At 30.6% G+C, this 27,938-nt stretch overlaps 3 protein-coding genes across 4 annotated transcripts; all 3 read right to left on the bottom strand.

Annotated features, from left to right (window-relative positions):
* Window positions 1–1,180: 1,180 nt before the first annotated feature.
* On the bottom strand, window positions 1,181–4,797 carry LOC136985955 (uncharacterized). Its single transcript, XM_067283375.1, has 4 exons — window positions 4,354–4,797; window positions 1,742–1,791; window positions 1,561–1,650; window positions 1,181–1,318 (listed from the first exon to the last, which is right to left on the bottom strand). The coding sequence occupies exons 1-4, from the start codon at window positions 4,415–4,417 to the stop codon at window positions 1,181–1,183; spliced, it is 342 nt and encodes a 113-aa protein (XP_067139476.1). The 5' UTR covers window positions 4,418–4,797.
* A 3,096-nt stretch (window positions 4,798–7,893) lies between these two features.
* Window positions 7,894–19,512, bottom strand: LOC136985934 (RNA exonuclease 4-like). Of its 2 annotated transcripts, XM_067283339.1 has the most exons (7): window positions 19,369–19,512; window positions 19,174–19,270; window positions 13,603–13,722; window positions 11,153–11,340; window positions 9,986–10,074; window positions 9,577–9,726; window positions 7,894–8,046 (listed from the first exon to the last, which is right to left on the bottom strand). In XM_067283339.1, the coding sequence occupies exons 2-7, from the start codon at window positions 19,239–19,241 to the stop codon at window positions 7,933–7,935; spliced, it is 729 nt and encodes a 242-aa protein (XP_067139440.1). In that variant the 5' UTR covers window positions 19,242–19,270; window positions 19,369–19,512; the 3' UTR covers window positions 7,894–7,932. The 2 variants fall into 2 exon arrangements, with proteins under 2 accessions (XP_067139440.1, XP_067139439.1); XM_067283338.1 differs by lacking the exon at window positions 19,369–19,512 and having other exon boundaries at window positions 19,174–19,334.
* A 3,311-nt stretch (window positions 19,513–22,823) lies between these two features.
* LOC136985933 (sn-1-specific diacylglycerol lipase ABHD11-like) lies at window positions 22,824–27,390 on the bottom strand. Its single transcript, XM_067283337.1, has 6 exons — window positions 27,374–27,390; window positions 27,144–27,300; window positions 26,565–26,735; window positions 25,606–25,788; window positions 24,535–24,725; window positions 22,824–23,022 (listed from the first exon to the last, which is right to left on the bottom strand). The coding sequence occupies exons 1-6, from the start codon at window positions 27,388–27,390 to the stop codon at window positions 22,887–22,889; spliced, it is 855 nt and encodes a 284-aa protein (XP_067139438.1). The 3' UTR covers window positions 22,824–22,886.
* Window positions 27,391–27,938: the final 548 nt, after the last annotated feature.

Here is a 27,938-nt window from a genome sequence, read left to right as displayed (position 1 = left end):
AGTTAAGCAATGTAAAACAGTGATGCCCAAATTTTCGCTTGGTGACTCAAATTTAACATAACTGAATAAGTAGGCAGGGCTCATATATTTTTGATATTTCACATATATGCAAGTACGTCTAGTTCTATAAGTTACCTTATTCATTCTATTGTTTCTTTCAAGTAATATGTCAAATACGTTCGCGGGCCACGTTTGGGCCGGGAGCCATAGTTTGAGCATTCTTGCTGAATATTGAGCGAAGTTTTTGTTATTGTTCTCGGAAGTTATGCTGAAGTGTTTGATATTTGCGTTGAATCTTCCCCGAAATAGAGACACGATGACGTCGAACGAAATTATATTTTCTAAACAAAGAATTCCTAATGATGTATAGTACGTTGAACTAAAGAATGCTATAAACCGTTGAGCTGATGAAACTCGTATATTTTATTTTTGGTGATATATTACAAATTTATTTTTAGTGTACTTGAAAATTCTGAGAACCTCCTCTGAAATATCTTTAGTGTCGACTCTCAAAAACAATACTTCTGTTGTTGCTTTTTCACTCAATAAGCAACGAAGCTGAGTCGAAATTCCCAAAACAATGATTAATTAACGATCGTAATTTTTTTTTTTTTTTACATTTGGAAGCCAGTTGTATTCTTGAATCAATAAATAAATTTTAAACAACGACTCGTGCATGATTCAATTAACAAACTTTTATGGAGCATGTTTACAAGATTTGATAAACAAAGTGAATGATACCTAATTACTGACTTCACCTCTTTTATATCAATATTTTTTATCATCATTATTTTTTAAATTAACTTACCCGTCACCATAAAATTTTGTAATATTTTTTATTATCTAGAACTAAAAATCCATTACGTTTCTTTTAAAAGTATTTAATATATTATATGTACCTTTTAGAAATGGAAAATTTTGATATATTTGTTGCTTTTTACCTGCATTATGTCTGCATTTCTTTTAGCGTTTCGTAGCAACTTTTACATTTCACGATGCAACTTTTATAGTTTAATAAATATTTTTTGGAATTATTCTTCAAGCAAAAATTCCTTTAAATGCAAATATTCATTTTTGAAATATATATATATGAAACGTTATTAAAGATATCTGTACATTAAAATAAAAAGTATTCGTGATTTTTTATCCATTTTTATAAAATTATTTTCGTAATTTTCCATTATCTGTTAAATATGTTTTTTAATAAATATGTATTGCTGAAAGTATTGTTAGTTTGTATATTGCACCTCGTAGTCGATGCTGAAGTAGTTCCTAGTTTAAGAATAGCGGATGACATCGAATAAAATGCACTTATTACCTGATAATAAAAATTTCAAATAAATTCAAAATATAATAAATTATCCAGTTTATATAATTCCTATCAAACTTTGTCTTACGTCATTAAATTAAACATACAAAGCATATTTACAGTAATTTGCTTTGAGTAGTTTCTACGATAAATGATCATTTCTTTGTAATTTACTTATAAGGTTACGGAGTTAATGACGTTTAAGAATTTCATTTTTCTTATTTAAATTGGATAAAAATTTAAAAACTTACTCTTATGACAAAATGCTTCTTAACGTAAAAGAACCCTCCTACGTATAACCCAATTGGGCGCTTTCCGAATCTTTTCATAAAGTTTAACAGCTAAAAATGAAAATTAATTTAATAATGCAATTAAAAAGTTAAAAGTTTGAAGATATTATTTTCAGGAAAAAAAAATTTAATCATTTATCACCTTTAATTTATCCGGTAAAGTTCTGTATGCAGAAGAGGCCATGTTTACTTCTATAAAATTTCCATAAAGCTATAAATTAAAACATACGATTGATTTAAATGAAATCATCACATAAGATTATTGGTTTTAATTAATTTATTGAGATGATATTGATGACGACTGTAATTAATCGCTTTAAAATATCAGAATGTTTTACAGTTAATTACATGGAAGAATTCCATTACTACATGCAACATTTTATACTTTGTTCTATTTACTTTCGTTGATGTTATAGAATATAACAGGGTTAGCATGGTGATAGGCTAAATTTTGACCTTTTCCGGAGATTTAGCACACCTGGAGCGAAAAAATGTATAAAAAAATCCTTTCTAAAGTCTCTGTGTGTCGGCATCTATTTTGCATTATATTTCAGGATTGTATAAAGAATCACTTTTGGAACTGGCAGTGTTATTTCTATACATGAAACATCGATGGTACAGTATTATGTTTTGCTGGTTACAAGTCAAATGGGTGGGATGTGTCGTATCTCGAGTGCGGTTGGACTTATTAGTGAAAATTTTCCTCTTCATTGGCATTTACAAAATTTTTAAACACTCATCTAAATCCTCAAAATTGAGCATTTTTTACCTTGTTATAATAATTAATAATATAAAACTTATTTAAAAGTAGCTTTAATTACACAACCCTGTAAATTTATGTTTTAATTGTCGGGACAATTCGAGTATTTTCTTCCGATAATACTACAGTCAATAGTTTTGATTATTATTTTTTGCGTCAATGTGTATGTTCACTGTTTATTTTAATTTCTTAATTCCTCTTTCTATTTCTACTTCTAATGTTTGAAAGTTAACCAAAAAAATATGTAGCAAATTTTTCAGCTTCATTTTTCTTTCTAAGAGGAACTGAACCCTACTTAGATTAAATACGCAGAAAGCTAACTTGTGTACAATATTTCCCTCGAGAAAATTTAGTATAATCGAAATCAAAAGGTTTCTCGAGATCTGACACATGACACCCCTGTAGCTCTCTATTCCTTGAGTTCGTACTTCAAAATTTAATAGCATTAATGCCCCTTATATACAAATTGCTATATGCCTTCCATAATTGATTCAATTAATTGTCAATTAATTCATTGCTTTCCATGACAAACTTCGTATGTTTTCTCCGTTCTAAAATATTAATCAAAATAGACGCCAAACACTCACACACACACATACCCGGAATATTTTCCTGTTTTTTGACTATTTTCGGTTTAGAGGGCAGTGCCATTTTTAGAACGTAAGGGGCCCTGGGCCAGGACCAAGATGGGGCCCCCTTAAGAAAACAGAAACAATAGTATATTACAGATCTAGGAATGCATTGTTTCGTTTCCTCCCGTGGAGTATATACGATTTTTCACCTCCCTCGTCCAGGAAGTAGAATTTTCTTTCTGCGCTTAAGAAAGAAAGTACCGTTTTCGGTCGAGGTGTGGTGAAAAAGAAGTATCAAAATTTTTTTTAAGTTTTCTTACTATAAGAATAACAAACATATGCCGATCTCAGATATGTATTTTTTAATAAAGCAGGATTTGCTATCGTGTACATTTCCTAGTATAGAGATCAGTCTTAGAATATTTTTAGCTTTAGTGATTACAAATTGTTGTGGTAAACATTCATTTTCTATTGGAAATTTATAAAAAATGATCATCGTAATACGATGTCTCAATCGAGATTAAATCATCTTTCTATTACGAATATAGAATCGGATATAATTAATAAAGTAAATTTCGATAAATTAATTATAAATTTCACTGCAGCAAAAAATCAAAAAAAAAAAAAAAAAAAAAAAAATTGTAAGTTTGCGTAGTTTTAAGATCATTTTTAACTATGTATAAGAGAAATAAAGTATTTGAGATTTTTAATAATTTGTTTATTTCAATTAACCTATTTTTTATTTGTAATTTTATTACTTTCGGATTAGGGAGCCCCTACGGCCTGGGGGCCCTGAGCAGGGCCCCGCAGGCCCTGCTTTGAAGACGGCATTGTTAGAGAGGCTCAATATGTGAAGATTTGCAGAAATCTCGGAAGGTAAAGAGCATTACTTTTACTTTCCCGTCTGTTATAACTCCGAAAAGTAAAAGTAATGTCCTTATTAATTAGTATAAGGAAATGAATTTATAATATAAATATATTATCAATTCATTGCTTATACTATTCATTTCAATAATTAGATAAATATATTCTAAACGAAGATTTATATGATAGCAGTACAAATAAAACTGTTAAATAAGTTACTGAATGATCTGGAAATTTGGTTTGCTAATTGTCATTTAAATCTCTAATTATGTTTTAATAATCAGAACGTAGTCATGTACGAAAGACATACAGAATTACAAATATTAATCCCAAATAATATGAATAACGTAGACAATGTACCGTATGTTGATATGTTAATAAACACAAGTAGATCATATATTGACATCCTGTACGTCAGTTTCATCTGATAGAAACACGCCATGCTTCATGCTGCATTTTGACTATTACAAAATTCTCTTTACAAAGGATACAATAGAGTAAATCAGTAGTCAAAATTAAAATAAATAAATATTAAAATAAATATCAAATATGACTCACCTTGGCTATCAGTCGAGAAGAAAGAAAGCAAATCACGATGAAATTTAAAAAGGAAAACCAACATAACACTGCGACTAAAATTTTCATCTTCATGTTCGTAAATAAAATACTATACATAAAAAAAGATGGTAGGTAAATAAATATTGCGTATAAAAATAGCAGAACATATTCCCATGTGTCGTTCATCTGATCAAAACAGTCCAAAATTTCTGTATGCTTGACTATTATTTCATCCAGTAAAAACTTTTTATTTCTAGAATTTTTAATTGCATCTCTAACAATTCCTGTCAAGTAATCCAATCTGTAATAAAGGATTGTACCGATCAAATACATTTGAACCATTAGTAATGCAACTATGACTACACCTTCAATTGCTTCCCACAAGCTTAATACCGTGCATAATAATGCAACCGAGTCTGATTCGCTAATTTTGAATACAGGAAATAGGAAAACGTCTGCAATAGTAATAAATAAAAAGAACATACAGGCTAAAACAAAAAATGCAACAATTGATATAATTTCAAGAGTTTTTGATAAATTAATTTCATTGTTGTAACTACTCTCCTTGTAACAGAAATTGAGTTTTTTTCTCTTACAAAGGCTAAATTGAATAGCAGCGTGCAGAAAGAACAAGAAGAATATGTATTTCAGTATTAAGTTTTCTCCGAATAGCAGCAACCAATCGCTGCAAATTACGTCAGTCTCGAAGATATCCAGAGTGAATCTAAAGATAGCCAAACACCAAACTACTTCGATTAGATTCGTGTAGACATGGTAGAAACGGAATGAAATTTTCTTCTTTTCTTTCTCCAGGCCATAAAAATCATTGAAACATCTGCAATCCGCTACAATATTAATTCCAAAAACTTTGCAAGATTGTAAACTCGCGTACATCAAACATACGGGACATCCATTGTAAGTTTCAATATCCATTTTTATTACATATTTGCTGAGGAAGAATACTTGATTGAAATAACCAGCTTATTTCTCAGAGTTTTAAATATACTTTAAAAGTATTTCGCTCGGACAAGTTTTAATAATTATTAATTATTGACTTTATTATCGTTTCGAAAGGCTTTTAAAATGATTTTCATATTTAAACTTGACTTTATTACGTAGAATAGAAGTGCTCAAGTTATAAGCGACTACAAGACACCGAAAGTTTAATGCGTTCTATTGAAAATAATTACAGGAAAATGCTTACTAATTATAGGATAAAGTAAGATGACGTATCAAATACTGTAAATTGTTAGCATTATTTAGCTGTGAAAATGTCGCTCTTCCTAAAATATTTGTAGCTTTTAGTTGATAATACAGTATATGGAATTTTAATTGATTCCAGCATTACTTGAAGAAGTTGTAATTTTTTCCATTTTCGTAGAGCAGTTTAATTAATTTTAATCGATATTTACATGTTTAGGATTATTCTTTCGTCTTATATCGGTTAGAAGTTGAATATATTTATGAGGTATGTTGTAATGAAGTGGATCAGACATGATAGATTACTGAATACCTTGAAAGTATTATAATGCAATGTTGCTTCGATGTGAATTTGATCGTCAAACTTTATATAATTAAGCATAATTTACTATAATGTAAAATGTTCTATAATTGCAATCACTCTGTGTACAGTTTAAGGAAGGAAGGAAGGGAGTTGCGAAAAGTACATCATTGTACACGACAGGAAGGAAGAAGGTTTGAAGCGGCTGAAAAATTGTACACGTAATTAATAGACGGCTCTAAACAATAAATATGAACGCTAAGAGACCCAAATACGCAATCGAAATCCTTTATTAAAATGCCAGAAATGTGTTTCGCGATATGGACATCACCATTATTAATGGATTTTAGATTAATTGCCTAACATGAAAAGCTGATATTTGCTCTAGAATTTATTCACTAAAGTTCTATCACATTCTAAAAATAGATCAAATTACTTTCAAAACTATTGGAATTATTGTAAAAGTTAGCTTAAAATATCAGTTTACATTTTAGCTAATATAATTAAAATCTGCAAAAGATAATAAATATAGCACTAAATGTGACTTTAGGATCGGTGTCTCGTTGACACCACGTTAGGATGTGACACCACCGAGTCTCCGATGACCCGGAAACCGAGACGGCGAGTTATTACGTCACGCGAGCGGTCGCGGGTAAGCGGTTAAATTCGGAGTAGAGGTGAGAAGAGAGAAACGAGAAAGTGATTCACTCGGGATCCCTTTTAACTAGTAATAATGATTTAATATTATCAATAACAAAAGTAAATACAAAAGGTGGTATTAAACATGGTGACCGTTTCCAATGGTCTTAGCGAGACCGGTGAGCGAGACCATTCCGAGAGAGAGTTTACAAACGAATCGCCTGATTAAGAGATTTGACGGGGAGAGACTGGATTTCTTGATTGGAGGTATGGCAGACGAGTCCGATTAATAGTCCGATGGAGTAGTCCACAGGATAGTCCACAGAGAAATATCCAACGGCTCACTAGGTGGGTAACTGGAATACGGTTGAGTTTTACGGAGATTTCGCGATGAATTTTTCCTATCAGATAGGAACACGATTTGAACGATTAGATGACGACTGCCTGGGTTTGTCATCGCCACCTTTTTATTTGGACCTTCTCTTGGGTTTTTTCTATGAGGTCAGGAGAGGGTTGTAAAGAGTCTGGTCTCCAATAGTTGAAGTTATATAGAAGGTTCCGGGTGACACACTAGATGGGTCTTCTTCAGCAAGGAAACAAGTCCGTGGGAATTAATTTTTATGGATTTTAGCTTTGCTCTTTGATAAAATGATGGAATTTTAAACGGTTGAAATTTAGAGTGATTAAAGTTTAAGATAAAATTTTCGTCTATTCTCCCTTCACACTAAATGTTAACAAAATGCTTATTTACATTTATTCATAATGTATACTATTATGATTTTATTCTGCTTCAAATATTTGAAATGGTAAAATATACAATTATCATTTTAAGCTTAAAGAAATGCGTGGAAACCTTTCTTTAGTTGTTAATAAATTAAATAAAGTTGTTGCATCAGGTCATGCACTGGTCTTCTTTACTTACATATTTCTTAATGTATTCTTCTATCATGAAAGTAAATAAAATGCTGACATGTTTATCTAAATAGCCGAAGAAAGTTTTATTCTCTCTACAAAAGAACTGAATATACAAAATTCTAACATTTGCAAAACGGATTGGGTGTGAATTAACATCACTTAAGTATCAGATAATATTTAATAGCATTTAATTTACTAATCTAATCAACTAACTTCCAATACAAAAAACAGATTTTTGTCTTTTTTTGGAACATATTTAATTACTTAACTATTTAAATTTTGATCTATTAAACTATTTTAATCTTAACTATTACATATCCTGACAAGAATTAAAAGTTTATGATATTATATAGTTAAAATTAAATTTAAAGTGCTTATTTCGTTCTTTTCCTGAAATATATATGACAATTCAAAAATGTTAGTATTTTTGTCATTTTTTATTTTTATCATAATAAAATCCCAAGAAGTATATTGAAATCATTTATTACAAGAAATACATATGCATAAATTAATTTATAACTTATTTATCTTCTTTGTTCGAACTCTTTCTTGACAGCTTTTTTTGTTTTAATTAGTTCGTCTTCCCACTTCTCGCGGTACATGATATAGAGTCGCATGGCCGTCTGAGCATCCTGTACCTAATAAAAAATGAATTTTTTTAACTGTCTTAGAAACATACAATAATTTAAACCACTATTTCCTCATCTTGTCCATTATATACATCCTCAAAATTTAGTTAAGTTTTCTTGCACTTGAAAGAATTTCATTTAATCATGTGCATTTTAGCCTAACTTTTCATATATATTGATTACTTAACAAAAAATTCATCAATATGAGAATATAGTAAAACCCCACTAACTCGGATAATGGGGGTGAAGATTGTCCTAGTTAGTGTGCGGTATATAATCCCTAGGAAGTTGGCATGCAGGTTTAAGTGAATATTATAACGACAAATTAATTATGCGTTGTAATATTGTAACCTTTCTTATATAGAATTAATTCATTTTGTTGGCTAGTTACCAGTATTACGAACAGAATTTGGGCCCGAAACTGCTTTGTTTGATGTATATTAGCCTCACTTTACTTCATTTTATGTCGCTTCAAACTCTTCACCTATGTGAATGTGTTTTTTAAACATACCTAAGATAGACATGTGTTAAAGTAATTTTAGATATATTCACATAGATATGTCTTAATTGATCTGTTCCACCCGTATTTGTTTAAATTTTAATGTGTTCAGATAAATATAAGTTATGTTCAAAATTGGTATAGAAATATACTGGAGAAATATGAAAAAGTCACATCTTTTGTATATGTATGTACCGTACTTCTCGGGAAGTTTATCAACAGAGCAGCCTAAAAATCATCAAGAGCAAATTAAATGCTGCATTGATTATCTTAGAAACCCTTATGCCGGTTAACTCCTGAGGTAAACCGGTATGTTGTTCTATGTGAGAAAATACAGTAACATTCATCATTTATGTGCTCAATACTAATACATTTAGATCGGAAGGCAACGTCAGACGCTATAAACCGAATATAGATAGATATTAATACATTTCGCAAGAGCAATTATTTATTCTGACATCGCTGCAATTGTTAATTATCTTTAATTAAAAATATCACGTGATTTCCGGGACCCACCTGTGACCGAGTGGATAATATCATTGAACACTGGTCGCGCCTCATCAACGGGCTGGCGATGTGGAGTTTTCCGAGTTTTCTTCACGTTAGTAATACCTAAATATGAGTCAATTTCCCACAGAAAGTCCTCAAATAATCAAATAATCCAAACCACGTATATAGTTATTCGAGTACCTAAGCTTTTAATATCTGGTCTCTATTTTCAGCTACTAACTCGGTTCACGAGATTAACAAAGGCCAGACAAACAGACAGATAACAGTGTAAATGTATAGTAAATTGTACATTGCAGCCCAATTACATGATTCAAATAATTTTTCAGGAATAGAATGCATTTTTATTTTATTAACGTTATATTCATAAATTAATTTCTTATCCTGTATAATGTATTATAAATACCTATTTGATGTATATTTATTCAAATAATTTCATGACGAATGTATTTAGCAAAAGCGGTAAGAACTATACACAATATTTTATTCATAAAAATGATATAAAAGAAAGAAAAAATTAAAATCAAACTTACAGAATCATGTTCCCCTTCTTGAATTTTTATTTTTAATATTTTCATTGCCAAAGTTTTTAAAGATGGCGTCTTACCTCTTGTCAATGAACAGAAATACTCATATCTACTTGTGTCTCGAATTTTGTTTTTAGGATGGCTCAAACGAAGAATCTGCATTACAATATGATAATATAATTCTTTGAAACTTACATTACAAAATATAATTCACTTAATAATAGTTGCATTATACATTACAAATACACTATACACAAAACTTTCATAAAAATTAATTCAAGAAAATAATTAATATTATAGCTTGTTAAAAATTTAACAATCTGTAATTATTGTTATTTAAACAGTTAGTTGAGACGTTAACCAATTAAAATCATGTTGTCAGAAATTTTCTTTATAATCAACTATATCGTTTCACCTTTAAATCATTATGTATAGCATGTCCAACAAGAATCCTTTGTTTTAAAATATCACGTACTTCTTTCTGTACGACTTCAAATTCTTCACCTGTTGCAAAACATTTAGTACATTCAAAATTCAATAATAATAAATTATTATAAAATAATTATTATTATGAAATGTTATTATGAAACAAAACTAATAGGCCTATATATATATATATTATGAAGTGTTCATAAAAATATCTTACATAAATAACATAGCAAATAAATACAATTGATTGCAACTGTTTGTTTTGTAATGAATATATAAAGTGGTCCTTAACTTTCAAACAACTTGCACATTACACTTTGACAATTCGCTGCTTTGCTATGACAGGGGCATAATTAAACGAAGTTAAATGCTTCCTTTGTAAAATTAACAAATTCTAATTGACTAACAGTTGCATACACACACAAAAGTTTTTACTCCAATAAATTTTATTCTGAAAGTCCAACTGTATACTTTCAGACATTTGACTTGTATATATATATATGTATTTTTACTAAAACTCGGAAATTCTACTCCAACTGAATAAAGTCTACTGTTGAATGAAGTCTACTGTCAAGATAATGCATCAACGTGTATATAATGGATATATATAGTATATCAGACCATTTGTAACCAATTGTTGAGCACATGTTGATAAAAAGATACTTATTATTAATACAAATATTTTTAATTTTTGAGTTTTCCTTAAGGACTTCTGGATCCACTACTGGAAACACCAAATCAAACAATACTAACCATAAATTACGAGGTTCTAATCAAACTCAATTCAGAATTTGCAAAATACAATTTAAAATTTAATTACAGTATATAATTTATAATTTAAGAGTCTGCATACTATTTTAAAACAATATTTAATTACTGTAACGTCAGAACTATGGAACTTAACTGGCAACATATTTATAGTTCAAATGAAAAGTCACAAATTAAAATCTATTCTGGACAAATATTCAAATTTTGGACATATGAAACTTTAATAACTGCTGTCTTTTGAGGACTTTAATAATGCTTTGAGTCTATGGAATCTAATATATTAAATTCCATAATCAAAAAATTTTGATCACACAATTAGATAAATTTTAATCTGTCGACTTTCAGTGATGTATGATAATGTAAGAACATTATAAAAGAAATTTACCATTTATTAAATCTTTTGGTCTGATTCCGCTAACGGCAGTTCTGTAGTCAGTAATAGTTTTCTTTGGTTTCACATATTTGTCGTATATACAGCATCCCATAGAATTTACTATTGACACTCTGGCAAGCATTGAACCTTTGTATACCCCTACCATTTCACAATCCATCGCTACCACATTGGTTATTTGACTAAAAATATTAAAGTAAAACAGTAAAGTATTTTTTTAAATTAAAATATGCAATAACTCGACATAAAAGAAGAAAAATATACTTGATTATTTATTTTTATCAATGGCATATATCCTGAATATACTCAATTGGAATGACATTTGACATTCAAATTTAGTATATTGAAAATTTGTATACTTAATTTTAAAATGGAAGACTATATTTACAATATAAAATACAGATACAAAAACGTCTTCATTTCTGCCTTTTCCAACACAATGGCTTATCATCAATAGACATTTTAAACTATTTTGTATATTGTAGCAGTGTCATAGCCTACGATAAAAATTAGTCTCTGCAAAGAAAGACTATTAGTTCCCGGTGTTGTAAAGGGAGAAAGTGAAGACGTTTTTGTATCTTCTGTATTTTATATATAAATTGTTAGTATTTTCAGGTTATTATTATCTGCTAAATGCTATTATTAAGTATCTAATTTAATTATAAAAAAAATGATTGAAACATTTTTATACCTTAGTAAATTTAATCACACTGTATGTAAAAAACAATTTTTGCATTTATTATACAGCAAATACATTCAATGTACATTTTTATTCTTATTGTATGCTACATTTGTCTCACATTGAAGTTAAATAATAAATCGTAACGGAAACAAATCATTTTGTAATATGTGTTATCGCTTTAAACTTTTATTAATTACACTATATGAAAAGTAATGTATTCACATATAGATTTGTGTTGGATAATGTGGAACCTTGGTTAATCAGGAGCTCTGCTGTATTCAAAAATTAAAAACTATCTTTTATTTTAATTAATATTTAATAGATAATTCGAAATTAAAATAAATAATTAATGTCTCATTTCTTTAAAGAGGAATCTATAAATTTAATTTTGTTTTTAAAATCTTTAATATTGGAATATGTAAAGCCAAAGGTCAAAAATACTGCGCAATCCTTTCAAATACAGTCAAACCTCCATTTAGCACTATCAAATGGTGGTGCTAAATGGAGGTTTGACTGTATTTGGATTTTTTCTATGTATTTGTAAATATCTCTGAAAGTGACATTAAACTGAAGTAACTTAAGATTTATATGTAATAACAAAGTTTATGCATAAGTTTAATAAGACATAAGACTAAGAGTTAAGACATATCAATATTGTTTGCAAGATGCAAAATTATACATTTAGAAATCTACAGATATCCAAAGATTCGCTGTTAAATTAGGTAAGTGAAGATAATTAGGCCACTATAAGCTTTCTGAATTTTTTTTAAAGTTTTGTGAGATTAGGGAAAATAAAAATGGGTACCACCAAGAAGTATGCTTTATCAATAAGAAACAAATATTTCAGCAATTGATTCTTTTTTCCAATCTTATATTTTTCCAAAATTCGGCAATATGTCGTACTTATCAAGCATTGCAGGCAAATACTCCAGCTAAATAAATTATTTTCAATTAATTTTGAGAAGTGCAAATAAGGCCACTGTTTAAAATGTTTAAATAAAACATGCTAAAGAGTTTATCCTAATTTATGATAGTACAGAACATAAAAAATATTCACTATATTTTAAGAAATTAAACAAATAAGTAAGAAAAGAATTTTTACATCAATAAACTTATCGATAACATTGTGTAATTTGAATCAACGTTTTTCATTTCATAAATAATCAATTTTTCTGTTCTTTCGGAATATTTATCAACAAGAACTGATGATAAACTTTTAAAGTACAGTACATTAACTTTACTTAAAAATGAATATATGTAAAAAGCGGACGTAAAGTCCAAAAGAATTCTATGTAACCCACAGTCAAACAAACCTGCAAATTATATCAGAGGAAGTTTCGACGGGACAAAATGACATTGATAGCTACAAAACTAAACAAAACACTTCAAGATGATTTGTTTCTATGGATGAAATTCAGTAGCTATGCCTTAAGGTACAGCAGCCTCTATCAACAATTTCATATACTAACCGTAATATACTTATGTAGCATAATTAGCACTGTAGAAGTGGCGCAATTACCTGCACTGACCTTATTTATGAGGAAGAACCATTCATGAGTATTCATTGGGCTCTACGACAGTGATCTTCAAACTTTTTTGATCGCGTACCCCCAAGTATCACTTGGGGTACGCGTACCTCACTTTGGAGACCACTGCTCTACGAGATGGTACTGTACATGCTGTATTGCGGTTTGACTATAACTTATTTTAAAACAAAATTATATCTGAATAAGTATTTCTATATTTTAAATATATATCCTACTTTGTTTGCTGTCCTGATCTAACAGAAGTATTATTTGAAGAATTTCCAGGTTTTCCTTGAGACAAATCGAAATGATCTTTATCAATACTGTCAAACGAAATTGCTTTATCTTGAGTAGTTCTGAAAATATTATTTATAATTAGTTTTATCTACATATATAATTGAGACGGGTTGATAATAATCAACGCAGAGCCCAAACGGTTAGGAGTTGAAAGTTGAAATTTGGTACACAGTTAGGGTACGTCACGAGAACGTACACTAAAAAAGGATTTTCGAAATTCCCCCCACGGGGAAGAGGGGCAGGATTAAGGCTTGGAAGTGTTAAGCAACAATGGAATGTCAACAATGGAAGTGTTAAGAAAAAGCGACGTGCAGTGCCGTCTTTAGAACGTAAGGGGCCCTGGGCCAGAAAAATGTTGGGGGTCCCCATGAAGAAACAGAATCAATACTAGATTACAGACCTAGGGGTCGCTGGTGTAGCTAGCACGGGCGAGACCGGTTACGGATATCGTGCTATCACCCTTTTAACATATCTCAAAAATTCTGTTGACCTTTTTTAGCCAGTGAGATTTTTCACCCTGTACTCAACACTTCACACTACGTGTTGGAGGAGTAATTTCAATCGTATTATTAATGGTTTCTTCATTTCAAGTAACCTATTTGTTTTCTTTGTAACTTTATTACTTTCGGATTCAGGGGCCCCTACGACCTCGGGGTCCTGGGCCCGGGCCCCGTAGGCCCTCCCCTAAAGACGGCACTGGCGACGTGCAAGGTTTACAGACACAAATGAAATTTTTTTCGTTTTTGCGGGAAATCGAACATATTTATAGACCCATCTAAAAATTCTCTAATTAGTCTGGAAACAGGGAGACCTAATTCTTGCATTCTGTGAAAACGGGTAGGATTGACTATAACGTAATAATCTTAATCTTGGCTATCGTTACTTTTTGTCCCAGCAACGCCGGGCCTATCTGCTAGTAAAATAATAAAACTAGCAGGAACCTGTCAAGAATCAAACGTTTTATTCAATTAAAATTTGATAAAATACAAATAGATTTAAAATTTGGTTTTACACAAAAATCATAAATGCATCAAGTGTTTTCAGGTGACTCGCGTCTACCTGTTTTCTGGTACCGTTTTACTCCCATTGGAACTCTCTCAATGGCTTCTTTCAATTTTGCATCCAGGTCCCAGGGTGACAATTTAGCATTCTTATGGCTGTCCGACATTATGACAAACGTCTAGCCCCTGAGCGAGCGTTAAGGATAACGGTCCCTATTTAGGCATTAGAGACATGGAGAAACCCGAAAAACTCTACGTTGCCAGTCCGTCGAGGCGAGGCGCGAACCCACGACCGAACCACTAGTGTTCAGGGAACGGAACTGGTGGCCAACGTCAGCTTTTTAGTTCGATCCAAAGAGTAAAACTAGAGGGCTGTTTATCATGCCGTCAACATTGAGGAATTCGTTATACGTTAAATAAAATGGAATGTAAGGAGTGTGGTTTAAAATATAGTCATAGACAAAATTTAAACAGGCATATTAAGGCAAGCAAGTACATAAAAGACGACGACAGCGACGAGAAAATATTAAAGTATTTGAGTGCAAGTTGTGTTTACCTACCTATCACAAAAGAGAACAGTTTCTTAATGTCCATCAGACATTATACGTAGCATATATAATTAAAATACAGGGAATATACAGTATATTATTTATCTTTTCGGGTGTAAAAATCTCATGTTAATTGAATTCTAAATAGCAAACGGATTGGACAAGACACTTTTAAATATAAAAATTACGATAAAACGTAAATACTCGTACATTGATTAATTCATAAAAAAAGCCACGTGGGCAGAAGAACGACAAAGAAAAATGAAACTTGTTATGAACGGAAGAGTGGGTGAAGGTCGGTTTAAGCAGAGTTCGAATGCCGAGTTACGAAGACGATTTGCTAGCTACTACAAGGGATGGGAAATGTGTTCGATATTCTTGCATTTATAAGCCTATTAATTATGATCTAAGCGACTAATAAAAATTGATATAGGGATTTGTCTGCCTTGTAGTTATCGTGTAGTTATTTTTCGAACATTTTTGCTTTTTCTCAATAAATGATTTATTAAAAAATTACACCTGAGCCACCATAAAGCTGTTAAAATCAAACTGGAATAACTTGCATAACTTTGGAATTGTAGAAGTTTGTAGCCTGAAAAGATTTCCAGAAGCATTTTTAGAGTGAGAAAATATCAACTTTTAAGTCGTCTTTTTTTATTTATTTTATTCATAATTTCACCTTATGATCTTACGAGTTAGAGCATTCCATTCTAAACATTATTGTATTTTTTATTTATTGAAAAATTATTCATTCATAAGTAAGGTGTCTATCTGAAAATTTAACTTATTTTCATTTTTAACTAATAATGCACTCATCGTTCAACAGATGAAACTACATAACAGCTATCGATTGAAACACCTTTGCTCAGTTACAACTGTTGACTCTGCTGAACGCATCCATTGTGTCTTTGCCATTCCACCACACCTGAACCATTGCACTTTTCTGAAAACTTTTTATGGCGGTATCATTTCATAAGATGTTTAATTTTAATTTTTTTTTTTTTTAAATTAAACACTCACAGAATTTTTAATATAACCTTTTCCTTACATTATATCTGTAATGTTGCAATACTCAGTTTGTATAATTTCGATTTTTTTTTAGTTTCAATGTTTCATTTTGTATGATTTTCTTATTTGCGCTTGAATTTTTCATAAATTTTTGTTAGATGAGAGCAAACATTCATAGCGCAGACGAAAGTGAGGTAAATGCTTCAGTATGACAGAATGATGAGGAACAAATTAGTAAAGTTACACGTTGTTTTTCATCTAAGTTTTAAAAAATTTAAATTAGAAAAATCGAGTTATGCTACTGAGAGCTGCTGTTACTTTCAGTCATTTCGTTGTGTAACGTTTCGAAGATATTCATCATCAGGTATTATTTATATTAATAGAAGAGAATTAATTTCTGTACTTTAAATAGAAACTATAAAAACTCGACAGCTTCTTTTTTTTACGAAAGCAGAGTGGCGCAGTGGGAGCGTGCTGGGCCCATAACCCAGAGGTCAGTGGATCGAAACCACTCTCTGCTAAAGTTTTAATTTTTTCCCTTTCATTTAACTTTGTCGTTTCATAGATTTCAATCCGGAAACGCAGTAGTAAACGGATACTGTTATTCCTTTTTTATAATCGAGACAATTGTTACCAATGATAACAACGTTTTCTAAACAAGACGGTTCTTATTACTTTTCCGGATGTTATACATAAGAGGGAAAGCATGGCGATCGGCCAGAAAACGATCTCTCCAAGATTTTTACATTTCTTTGGCTCAGGACACCTTGAAACGTGGAAAAATGAAAAAAAAAAAAAATTGGGTTTTTTTTCTGTGTGTGGGAGCACGATTTTGTTCACCCTGTTTGAAACTTAATAACTCCTGGGCTTTCTGTCGAAAATTTCTGAAATTTTTCAGGGAGAACTGATGCAGTTAAAAGTCGAGGAGTGGGGAGATAAAAGGGGTCGTGTGTCATATCTCGAATAGGATCGGACTTAATGATTTATTAGCATTATACAATTATTAGCATTTACAATTTACAATTATAGGCGTTATTAGCATTTACAATTTTTTATAAAATTTCTAGCTTGAAAATTAAGTGTTTTGCCATATTTTAATAGTTAAAAATATAAAAAGTTTTAAAAAATGAAATAACAGATGGAGCCACCAAATGTTGTCGGGAAAGTTAAGCAACTCTGCTGGCTTTTTTCTTTTCTTAAGATCGAGAAGAATGAAACCGACGTCGATAATGCTAATCCAAGGCCTTGTTACTTTCGTTATTCGTTAGAAAACGAAAACTTTGGCCATAGCAACGAGTGAAAAACGACGTTTTCGTTTTTTTGCGTAGTTTTTCATTTGGAGATTTAATTTCACGGATACACAAAAATGTGTATTTCACAAAAGGTAAAATTTTAATTTAAAACACGCATAAAAATTTACAGGTCAGAATCGAGCATATTACAGCAAGCATTGGACACTTCCAAGTTAATCAACTAACTGTTACTCACTGTAATTAAAATTAATATAATAATCCAAACACAGTTTAGCAAAATTATTCATGTTCTATTGCAGTAAGCAGAACAATCATTACGTGCGTGTCGAAGGTGAATTCAATACAGGTACTCCTCACTTTACGACCTATCTGCTTAACGACCACTCGCACTTACGACCAATCGAGTTTCGACCTGCAATTCGGGGAATCTCCTTTCTCAGCTTGAGTGTCGGTCAGTGGCGAATGGTGACATGCGCACTAAGCGTACTATAATAGGCTAATAACGTACTATAATAATCTTTTTATGAATAAATTTGAAGTTTGTTGCATAATTTGTATAATTTTACAACGATCCTATATTCCCGGCACAAGCTCCTCGCTTATCGACCAATTTGCTTAACAACATAGTCGTCGGAACGGAACTCGGTCGTAAAGTGAGGAGTACCTGTATACGAATGAAGTATAAATTCGTAGTAACGCACTTAAGTAAGAAAGAAATTGTTTTCTTTGAAGCATAATTGAATTAGGTGCCGACTACCATAAAACAGAACATGGCACCTGCGAAAAATAGCCCATTATCATAAAACTAAAATACCACGTAAATAACACAAGTATAGAAATTTCTGCCTTACGATCTGATAGTGCCGTGAAATTAATTTGGAAGTATCAAGTACAATTGCCAAAATCACAAGTGTGCAACTATTGGCCAACTGATTTTTTTTTTTTTTTTTTTTTTTTTTTTTGACAGGTGTGACCATAGTCACCAAGTTTAAAAGTGGGTGTTAGAAATCAGAATCTGGCAATTCTACAGTGTCTTCAAGTATTGTCTGAACTGTTTGCTACTTAATGTAAGTGAGCTGACAAGAATCAGTGTGTTCAGCAAAAACTACCGTTGCCAAACTGAATAATTAACAATACTAATTGAGCTGAAATTTTCAAATTGCAGGCCTATACATTTCCGCTGTCGTCTGTCTATCCGTTTGTCCTTTGTTAATCTCGAGAACTGAGTTAGGTGGATGACACTCAAGATCAGATGTGGAAAATTCAGACGGAGTCTCCGACTAACTATATATGAATTTTCCATTTGGACCAAAGGTTATATGATTTCAATGCAAAATTTTCTCGAGAACGGAGTTAGGCACATGAAAATCGAGACCAGATGTAAAAAGCTCATTACAGGTACGGGTATCCAGTGTTTAACGGTTAAATAAGCCTTCGATGCTACCGCGTATATCAAAATCCGCGTTAATCAAATACGGTATCCATGTTAAGTAAAAACAGCTGATAAAGCCGCGTTAATTAAAACTTCGCCACATATATAAAGGGATTGCCGCAATTAATTTCACACATCAATCAAGGGATACTTGCACATCCCTTTTTCTAGATAAATATCGTATTTTTGTTAAGTGCAAATGTAGTTTATTGATCTATGTTTATATAGTTTTTATTTGTGAATTTAAATGGTCTATCATTTAACTTACTTTAGATATTTATTTTTCCTTTCACTTTCATTATTTCGGTTGAAATGTTTTCCTTTTCTTTTTTCCATTTTACTAATGTCAGATTTCTTCTGTTTAACTGGATAAATGTGAAAGTCTAAAATTATTTTAAAAATGTGGCTTTTCCAGTAAAATATACAAACAGCAATAATAAATTTATAACAATACAGATTCTACATTGTTATTAACAATTATATGAATATGAGTCAAAGGTTGCAATAATGACTGTGATGGTATCATAAAATGGTTTTTTAGCTCTCTGGACTCAAGTCTTCATTTGATTTTTATTTCTGGAGACTCAAAGGTCATAACATACCAGATGAAGATACAAAACACGAACCATTTAGCGGTGTACATCTTTCAATCACACTACATAAAACACAAGCCTATGAGTGGCAGGACTGTATCAATATGTTAAATGAACATGTGGATATTATTTTGTGAATTACGAATGATTGCATAATAAAATTTCACTCTACTTATACGTAAATATTCTTAACGAGTTAATAAATATAAACATTAAAAGATGAAAATCAATTTAATAAATATCAAAATTCGAAATTTTCATACTATAAATTTATAATACTAATAAATTGTTAATATTAAACATCTCTGGGAGCAAACTTTATCATAGAATTTTTTAAATTAAGCTAATTCACATTTCTTAGTACCTATTAGCAGTGCAGTGCAATAGGACCAGAGACATTAGGTGCCTGAACACTTACCTTCTCAAGAAAAAATAACACTTTTTATATTGTATTAATATTTTGTTCAGAATGTTATAGAATATTTTATGTAGGCCTATGTTATATACACAGCAGTTCAAAATTAACAAAAATGTAAATTTTGTCGGTTCTTTAAGTAATATTTAATTTAAGTGTATAGATCTTGGATAATTATTTCTTAAGAACAAATCAAATATATCTGAAAGCTCCTTTCTACAGGAATTATTATTATAAATCTCTTCCATTATCATTGTTAATAACGTATAACTGGCCAAGACAAAAACATGGACTTTCCAAGTTTACACTAACCAGTTTAATGCTTGTCCTTGTGCTTTGTTTATAGTCATCACAAAGGCTAATTCGATTGAAAATTGCATCCGCTTAAACTGAAATGGCATTTCCATGCAAATTAATGGTATTCTTGGATTTAATTAATATACTTCCCGCTGCACTTCCTGTTAATATTTTTGCCTCGATGATATTCGGCATCAATTTTATGCGGTTATTCTCGTCCCATTACATAACTTTGGTGGGTGCAAATTTCCCAAAAGTATTACTGGTTGTCTAATGCTTCAACCTTTATCTCTTGATTATGAGGTGGTAATCCAGCTGGTTCCAAAGAATTTAAAAACTCCCCCGGTTACATTAATCGCTTGAGAATATCTGATTTACCCTCAATTGAGACATTCTCAAGCAGTTTTGTTCAAGACGGGCTTCAAATCTTCAATACTTTCACTATTTCTTAATGACCTATTTTTTCGCTTTTGCACTCCTTTGGAGAATTAATTCTCGTTATTTTGAGAGCATTTTTAAAATCGGTTAAAATTCAGTCATTAATAGATTATTACTAAATCTATATATATCTATTATTCAACAAACCAATAATAATCTTTTATATACATATATAGATTTTTGCCAACAGATAGTGCTACATATAAAGGCAAAAAGTCGGATGCGGAAGATATATATTACTATACTATATTGGAGTAGTATATGGCATAATGTCGACTGTAGGGTCTAAGTAATTCCTACACAAATTTTGGTCCAAATCGGTTTAAGAATAAAGATCTGTATAAAGGACAAACCAAAAAACTAACAAGAATTCATATATAGATATTTCATTTTTACTTTCCTGGCCGTTATATATAACAGAGAAAAAGTATAAGATCGACTAAAAAATGACCTCCAAAGATTTTTACATTTTTGGATTCGGAGAACCGTGAAACGTCGAAAGTGCAAAAATATTCCAGGATTTTTTCTGTATGTATGAATGTTAGTGTGTACACGTGTGTTGTGTGTTCGTGTGGCACGATTTTGTTCACCCTCTTTAAAGCTTAATAACTCTTGTGCTTTTTATCAAAAACTTCTAAACTTTTTCAGGGAGGTTTGTTTATTAGGGGATTGATGTTAAATACTGCTGATTAAAGATCGACCGGGTGGAGAGATAAAGGGGGTCATGTGTCACATCTCGAATAAGGTCGGATTAATGACGATTTTACTCGTTATCAGCATTTACAATTTTTTTATAAACCCCATCCCTAACCTAAAAATTAAGCTTTGAAATTGAGCAACTCGTTGCTGGATTTTTTATCATCCAAATTCAAATAAAAGGTTTTTACGTTTCCGTTGCATATTACTTTATTCAAAGGTTTCGTTTTTAATGTATTATGTTTATTCTTGTTTTATTGTCATTATTTTTTCTATTAGAATCTACCATTTTTGTACTAACTTTCGGAGATATTTTTGAAATTTAATAAAGGCAGAAATAGCATTATTCGAAATGTTATCAGTCAAGTATTTGAAGTTTTTGGGAAAATATGACGAAGGAAATTTTTAACACTGGTTTCATATGTCATGATAATCCACTATATCTTATTTCGCGGTTATTTAGTCATGGAGCATACATAGTTTCTTATCGGCCATCTTTCAAAAGAAGCAAATACAAATTTCAAAAATATCGCGAGATTTTAACTAAAAAAATATTTCGAAAGTAAACGAATAGAGATCTTCACAGACTCTTGGTGATTTCAATTCCATACATCACAAGGAAGCTTGTATTTGTTGGGAGGAGATCGTGGTTTATTCGAAAATTGCATCGCTTCCGCAACAAGAATCAAGTTTAAAGTGAAAGTGACGAGTGCGGCACTTAAAGTGAAATCACTTATCTGATTCATTAAAAGTGGATTTTGAAAATTACTTCTTTTTCACTAGAATTTCGGTTTTTTAACGCTTCGCCACATTTATTCTCTTCGCAGATCGACTTGTTTAAGTACAAACTATGAAGTACATTCATAAAGTCGTCAGTTTAAAACTAAATTTGATATTTGTTTAATTAAAAATTGATAAATAATGGGTCTTGCATTTTTTGAGATCCCGAACTAGAGTGCGTTAGTCAGGTGCTACTAAGTGTTCAGTGGCGTTATCCATTCGGCCATGGTGTGTCTCAAAATATTTTAGAATTGGGATAAGAATTTATACGATTTTTCTCATATCTTATAAAATAAAAATAATACTTTATTTTAATTTTAAAGTTTACATATTTATATAAATTTCTTGAGTAAAATCTATACATTGTATTTCTATAAATAACTGAGGTGTTGACATTGGAAAGTAGCGATGAAATTCTACTTTTCACTTTTTTTGTGTGAAAAAAATAGTAAATGACAATGCTAGTAGCGCTGATAAAAGTAGTTAGTCTAGCAGTAATACAGAAAAAATTGAACATGTTGCCGCTACTTGTTTCCGTATTGGATTTCCTATGATGAAGATATTTACAGTAAAAAATGGTTCCTAATATTTAAAATTAAATTTTGAACATAGAGTGTAAGGTTTCAATTTGCTAGTGTTTGCGATCACTTTCTTACGGACAAGGTGATAGCAAATCCTTTTTTCTTTCCCGAAAAAGTTTCAATTTTGGCACTTGCTACCTTTCACATGTCAATGCCCCAATTTTATAGCTTCCATAGACCACTAAATACATGTGTATTCAGAAATAATATTTCTGAGTTCATCCGGTTTGTCCATGTGAATCCAATTGCTGCAATTTTCTATGCATTTAAAAGAAGCATTGGGAAAGTGTTTTTTCAAACTTCCATAATCATCCGATCTGAAAAATAAATATAAATTAACCATGTTAATTGTTAAATTCAAGAAATACGAATAGTTAGTAGATTTAAACATAACTAGTTATAAAATTTAACTATATCATCCAAAAATATGGCCAGAGGACCCATTAAAAACAAAAACGAATATTGTCGGAAGAAACAATTTGCTCACCTGTAACACAATGCGACAGTAAGACTAACGAATCTGATTTTTTAGAAATCCAAACCTAACCTAACCTATTTTAATAAATTACCCCTATTGTAATAATTTGGCTGGCAATAATTATGGTAATTTATTAAAATAGGTTAGGTTAAGTTAGGTTAGAACTTGCGTCCCCACTGTTTCAGAGACGAGCTGCCATGTGCATAGGTAACATTAACCCTGTCTATTTATGTCTGTTCAAAGGGTTATACTTTTGAGTGATAATTATGTTATTAACAATATTTTCATTCGATAAATACGAGCTAATCGACTGGCTGATATCGCTAATACATAATCAGTAACAAATATTTCAATATACAAAATTTTTTAGAGATTTCGCGCATTTTTTACTAATTATTATTGGATTATTATTAATAAAAATTGTATATTTCTGATCTTTTTTTACTCTTTCAGCCCTGCAGGTACTACGAAAACATTTTTCTAAGTCTATTGAGGAATATCCGGGTCAGACCGTTTCGATCAACTTGTATCATTTAACTTCTAAGTGAATCAAACAAGTCATATTGAAATGTAACTATAATAATACTAATTTTTATTACTAAAGCTAACGTAATCATCAACTATATAACTAATGATGATATAAAAATAATTATATCATCATTAACTTATCAAGCTCTGTTCATACGTTAATGATGATATAAAAATAACTATTTTTATATCATCATTAACGTATGAACAGAGCTTGAAAGTGATCTTATATATCTTTCATACAGTAATCTTAATTTTGAATGCGAAATTTCTGTGGCGTTCGCGTTTTCTGTTATCTTAAGTAGCATCTGTTCCCATTACCTCGGATAATCGGGGTTTTATGAGCTTCTGAAGAAAGAGCAAACGTAGCACTTGTCCTCTGCTGGGATCGAGTGAAGTGTTCCACAAATTATAATCGTAAAAGTTATTGAAATATGTAACTTTACACCGTTGATTATGCGAGTTTTGATCAATACTGAATTTTCCTGTATTATCTACTTGTGATAAAATCGAATATATTAAAATTTATTCATACAATTATTTGTCAACAAACTTTCAACCGTGAAAAATTTTTTGCGGTTGCCCATGCAGAGTTTCACTAGATTTGAAAATGACTTTCTTTCGTCTTCTTTCTTCATTCATTGAATTAGTATTGTATTTCTTTTGTTACTTTTATGTCAGAAAAAAATACCTTTGTGTTATTAAATTGCTTAAAAGTGATACGGAATAAATATAACAATAAATCAAATGCAATGACATAATTCGTGATCATACTGGAATAAATTAATCATTATTACATGAGTAAAACAAGAAGAATACTTACGCGATTGATTCAGAGGAAGAGGTGTGAATCACTAAAGTTCTACCGTGATAAACGCCGTGTAAAGGATAGATTTTTTCAAAAATTTTATCCAGAATTACAGACATTTCCACCACCTTCAAATTTACTTTCCAGTTTATCCCAAAAGTATCTTCTCGTAGATTCGACAGGATTATATCACGAAGTGCTGGAATCTAAAATTAGAAAACGAAAGAGACATTCATAATATTTTACAAAATGTTTATTTTTTGACTCGTTAACATATTAATTTAAAGTGACATTAATAACTAACCAACAAACATCTTTACCACTTTTCCATTTTCGTCATCTCACTCGTTGAATCCAATGATTATATACACGCTTATATTTTTAAAGATTTCACTATTCATGTCATTTTGTATGTCATCCAATCACACCGTAACATTACTGGTTAATTACTTTACCTGTCTATAATCTGACAAAGTGATGAGGGGCTTAAGCCCGAAATGCATCTTTACAAAACCACAGAACACTAAAGAAACTTCTTAAACAGTGAGTAACTCGTTGTATGATTAGATCCCTTAAGAGCGTCAAAATATTTGTGTATACACTCGATTTACATAAAGTATATTAAAGTGTTTTTTAAATAAGTATTTTCACGAATTATGTTCATAAACTTTCATATAAGACAGGTGATAATTAATGAACAAGTAAGAATATATATATATAATGCAGTATATATTAATACACTATAACAGGTTCGTTGAGAGATGAGAGCTAGGACATTTTTTCCAGATCTAGAAAAAACTCAGGAACTCGTAGTGATTCTTGTTTCCGTAAATTAATGTTGAAAATAAAAGCTTTAAAATTGTCTTTCTTTAATAAAGAATCATTATATATAATTTATTTGTTGGAAAAAATGGAAAAAAGAGCCCTATAAAGGACAAAAAGGAAGTCTACCTTCCGCTCTTCTGCATAATAAAAAATGTGCATTAAGAATAATCTGTAAATTCTATCATTTATTCAAATAATTCGATTTTTAAAACGAAAAATTGCATTCTCCAAGTACTGTATATCTTAGAGAATAAACCTTACCTCTATTTTTTCTTGAAAATATTCTTCAAATATCTCTCTAGCCTTTCTAAAAGAGTTAGTTTTTCGAACGAAAAGCATAACTCGATACATATGACATATAATAAGGCCGACTCTATTAATTTCGTTTTCTGGATATCTCAATGGAGATGCCTCAATCAGTATCAATTGTTTAATCAGTTGCGACTAAATACAATAAAAAATTAAATTAATAAATTTGCAAATAATGAAACGTCGAAGCAATATTTGTCATACTAAAATTTATGCAACAAATTACACTTTAGTGCTGATTACCTACTAATATACTCAACTATTGTTGAAAGCAGAGACGTAACAATGCTTTTGTCGCCCTTGGCAAATACATAAATGCAGCTTTTTTCAAACTTATTTTAGTTAGCAAAATTATGAATATATGTATTATAAAAAATAATTTTATTACAAATAAGAACTTATTATAGAAGAAAAAAACATAAATTAAAAATAAAATATTCAATATACACAGGATGAGCCTGCAACTCCTATATTCAGATATAGATGAAGCCACAATTATATAATTAAATATTCATAAGAAAATAAAGATTCCCAGTCCAGTTCTTGGATTCGTTCATCAAACCGATGCGCATCGCCATTTTAACTATTGGTTTAAAAGGGGACTGACAGGAAATCGCAACAGTGACACATTCGGGAGGCACAAAGGAGATGGCAAAGGACTTCTGATATTTTTCGTTTTCTAGTCCACAGCGCATAAATGTTTTCAAGAGGCGCAAACATTTATGCAAATGCGGACAAATGCATTGATTGGCTCTGATTGTAAGCACATTATTACTTACACAGTATTTAAAATTATAACATTATTTAATATCAAAATATTAATTTTTTACCCTATGTTATATTAAACTTCAATCACTTCAGAGTAAATTAATGGAAAGAGTTAAAAAATTACAATTGATATTTGTACGCACTCTCTTGAAAGCCAAATCAATAGCTGCCGTTCCTCCAAAATTATGTCCAATTAAGATAACTTGTTGGCCAATTTTCTGCAGAAAATTATTCAAGTCTTCGATATTATCCTCGTGGTTAATCGTCGACATTTTCGGGCTATCTCCGTGATTTCGCATGTCAACAGCATAGACCTATATAAAACAAATTCATTTTTATTTTTTGAATTCAGAAATCCATTATGAAGAGAAAATGATACTTTAATATACTTTAATCTTCTACTTTGTAATTAAAGAGTACTACTTCGTCCTAAAATGCTCTTATTTTTATCTAATTATACATTTACCTAAAGAAACGGATCTTAATTGCAAAATATTACTTTCTCAACATTCAGAAAATTATTTTGAGGTGTAAAACATTCCATTCTAGATAATTTCAGATGGCCGAAGCGATTAATAAGTCAAATAACCCAGCAACTTTATGAGAATGGACTCTCCGGGTATGTCGAGCCACCCCATACCATTGTGAGTTTGACCGAACTGATATGATTTAAAAAGTTCTTTTAGTTTCCAAGAAGTCCAAATAAAACAAAATTCGTTTACCTTAGTGGATAAAGTATTTGCTAGAGAGATAGCAATTTCTTTCCAATTTTCTTTATTGTCGAATAAACCGTGAAAAATCACAATTGGTGTGTTAAGAGAACTTCCACTGTTATCTTCGTCACCGTACAAAGTATAAGCCAAATCTTCTGATTCTTCTCTAAAGAAAATTTATATACCATAGAAATTTTCAGATTATTTTAAATTTACAAAAATAAAAAGCAAAGAGTTACCCTGTGAAATCTTCCATCTAAATGCTTGAAGGTGTTTCGGTAATAATGATGTTTGTGTATGAAGTAGGTAAGATTTATAAAATGTTCCTTGAAATAATTACATAACTGCCGTAAGTTATCACAACGTGGAGCCTTCCTCGCAAAAGGTCTTTGACCGTCTATACAGACGGTTAAATTAGTAATATACATAATGAATAAATTTTTTGAAATATTATATTAGATGTAATTAAAATAAATAATTATAATAATTTACGATTATTTCCTGTAGTCCTAATTACATATAACACAATTTTTCTTTATTTTAAAAAAAATTCTTGTATAAATAACGTTAATTATAATAAAATGATAAAAGTTCAAAAACCATTCAATATGATCGGAAATTCTTAAATTTAAAGTATATATACTCTCAGCCTCTTCCGACTTCAGAGGTGATGATGACATTTAAACAACACTTAAATCAGGAAAAAACTATTTTAAATCTCATACTTCATCATACAATTATAAGTTACCTATCAAATTCATTTCGTCAGAGTGACGATGCTTCGGCCCCTGCATCAACCCTAAT

The sequence above is a fragment of the Centruroides vittatus genome, unplaced genomic scaffold (genome assembly GCF_030686945.1).
Source record: "Centruroides vittatus isolate TY-2023 unplaced genomic scaffold, ASM3068694v2 contig_983, whole genome shotgun sequence".
Taxonomy (NCBI): Eukaryota; Metazoa; Arthropoda; class Arachnida; order Scorpiones; family Buthidae; genus Centruroides; species Centruroides vittatus.
The sequence above is the reverse complement of the archived record's forward strand: the minus strand, read 5'-3'. Positions and strand labels throughout refer to the sequence as shown.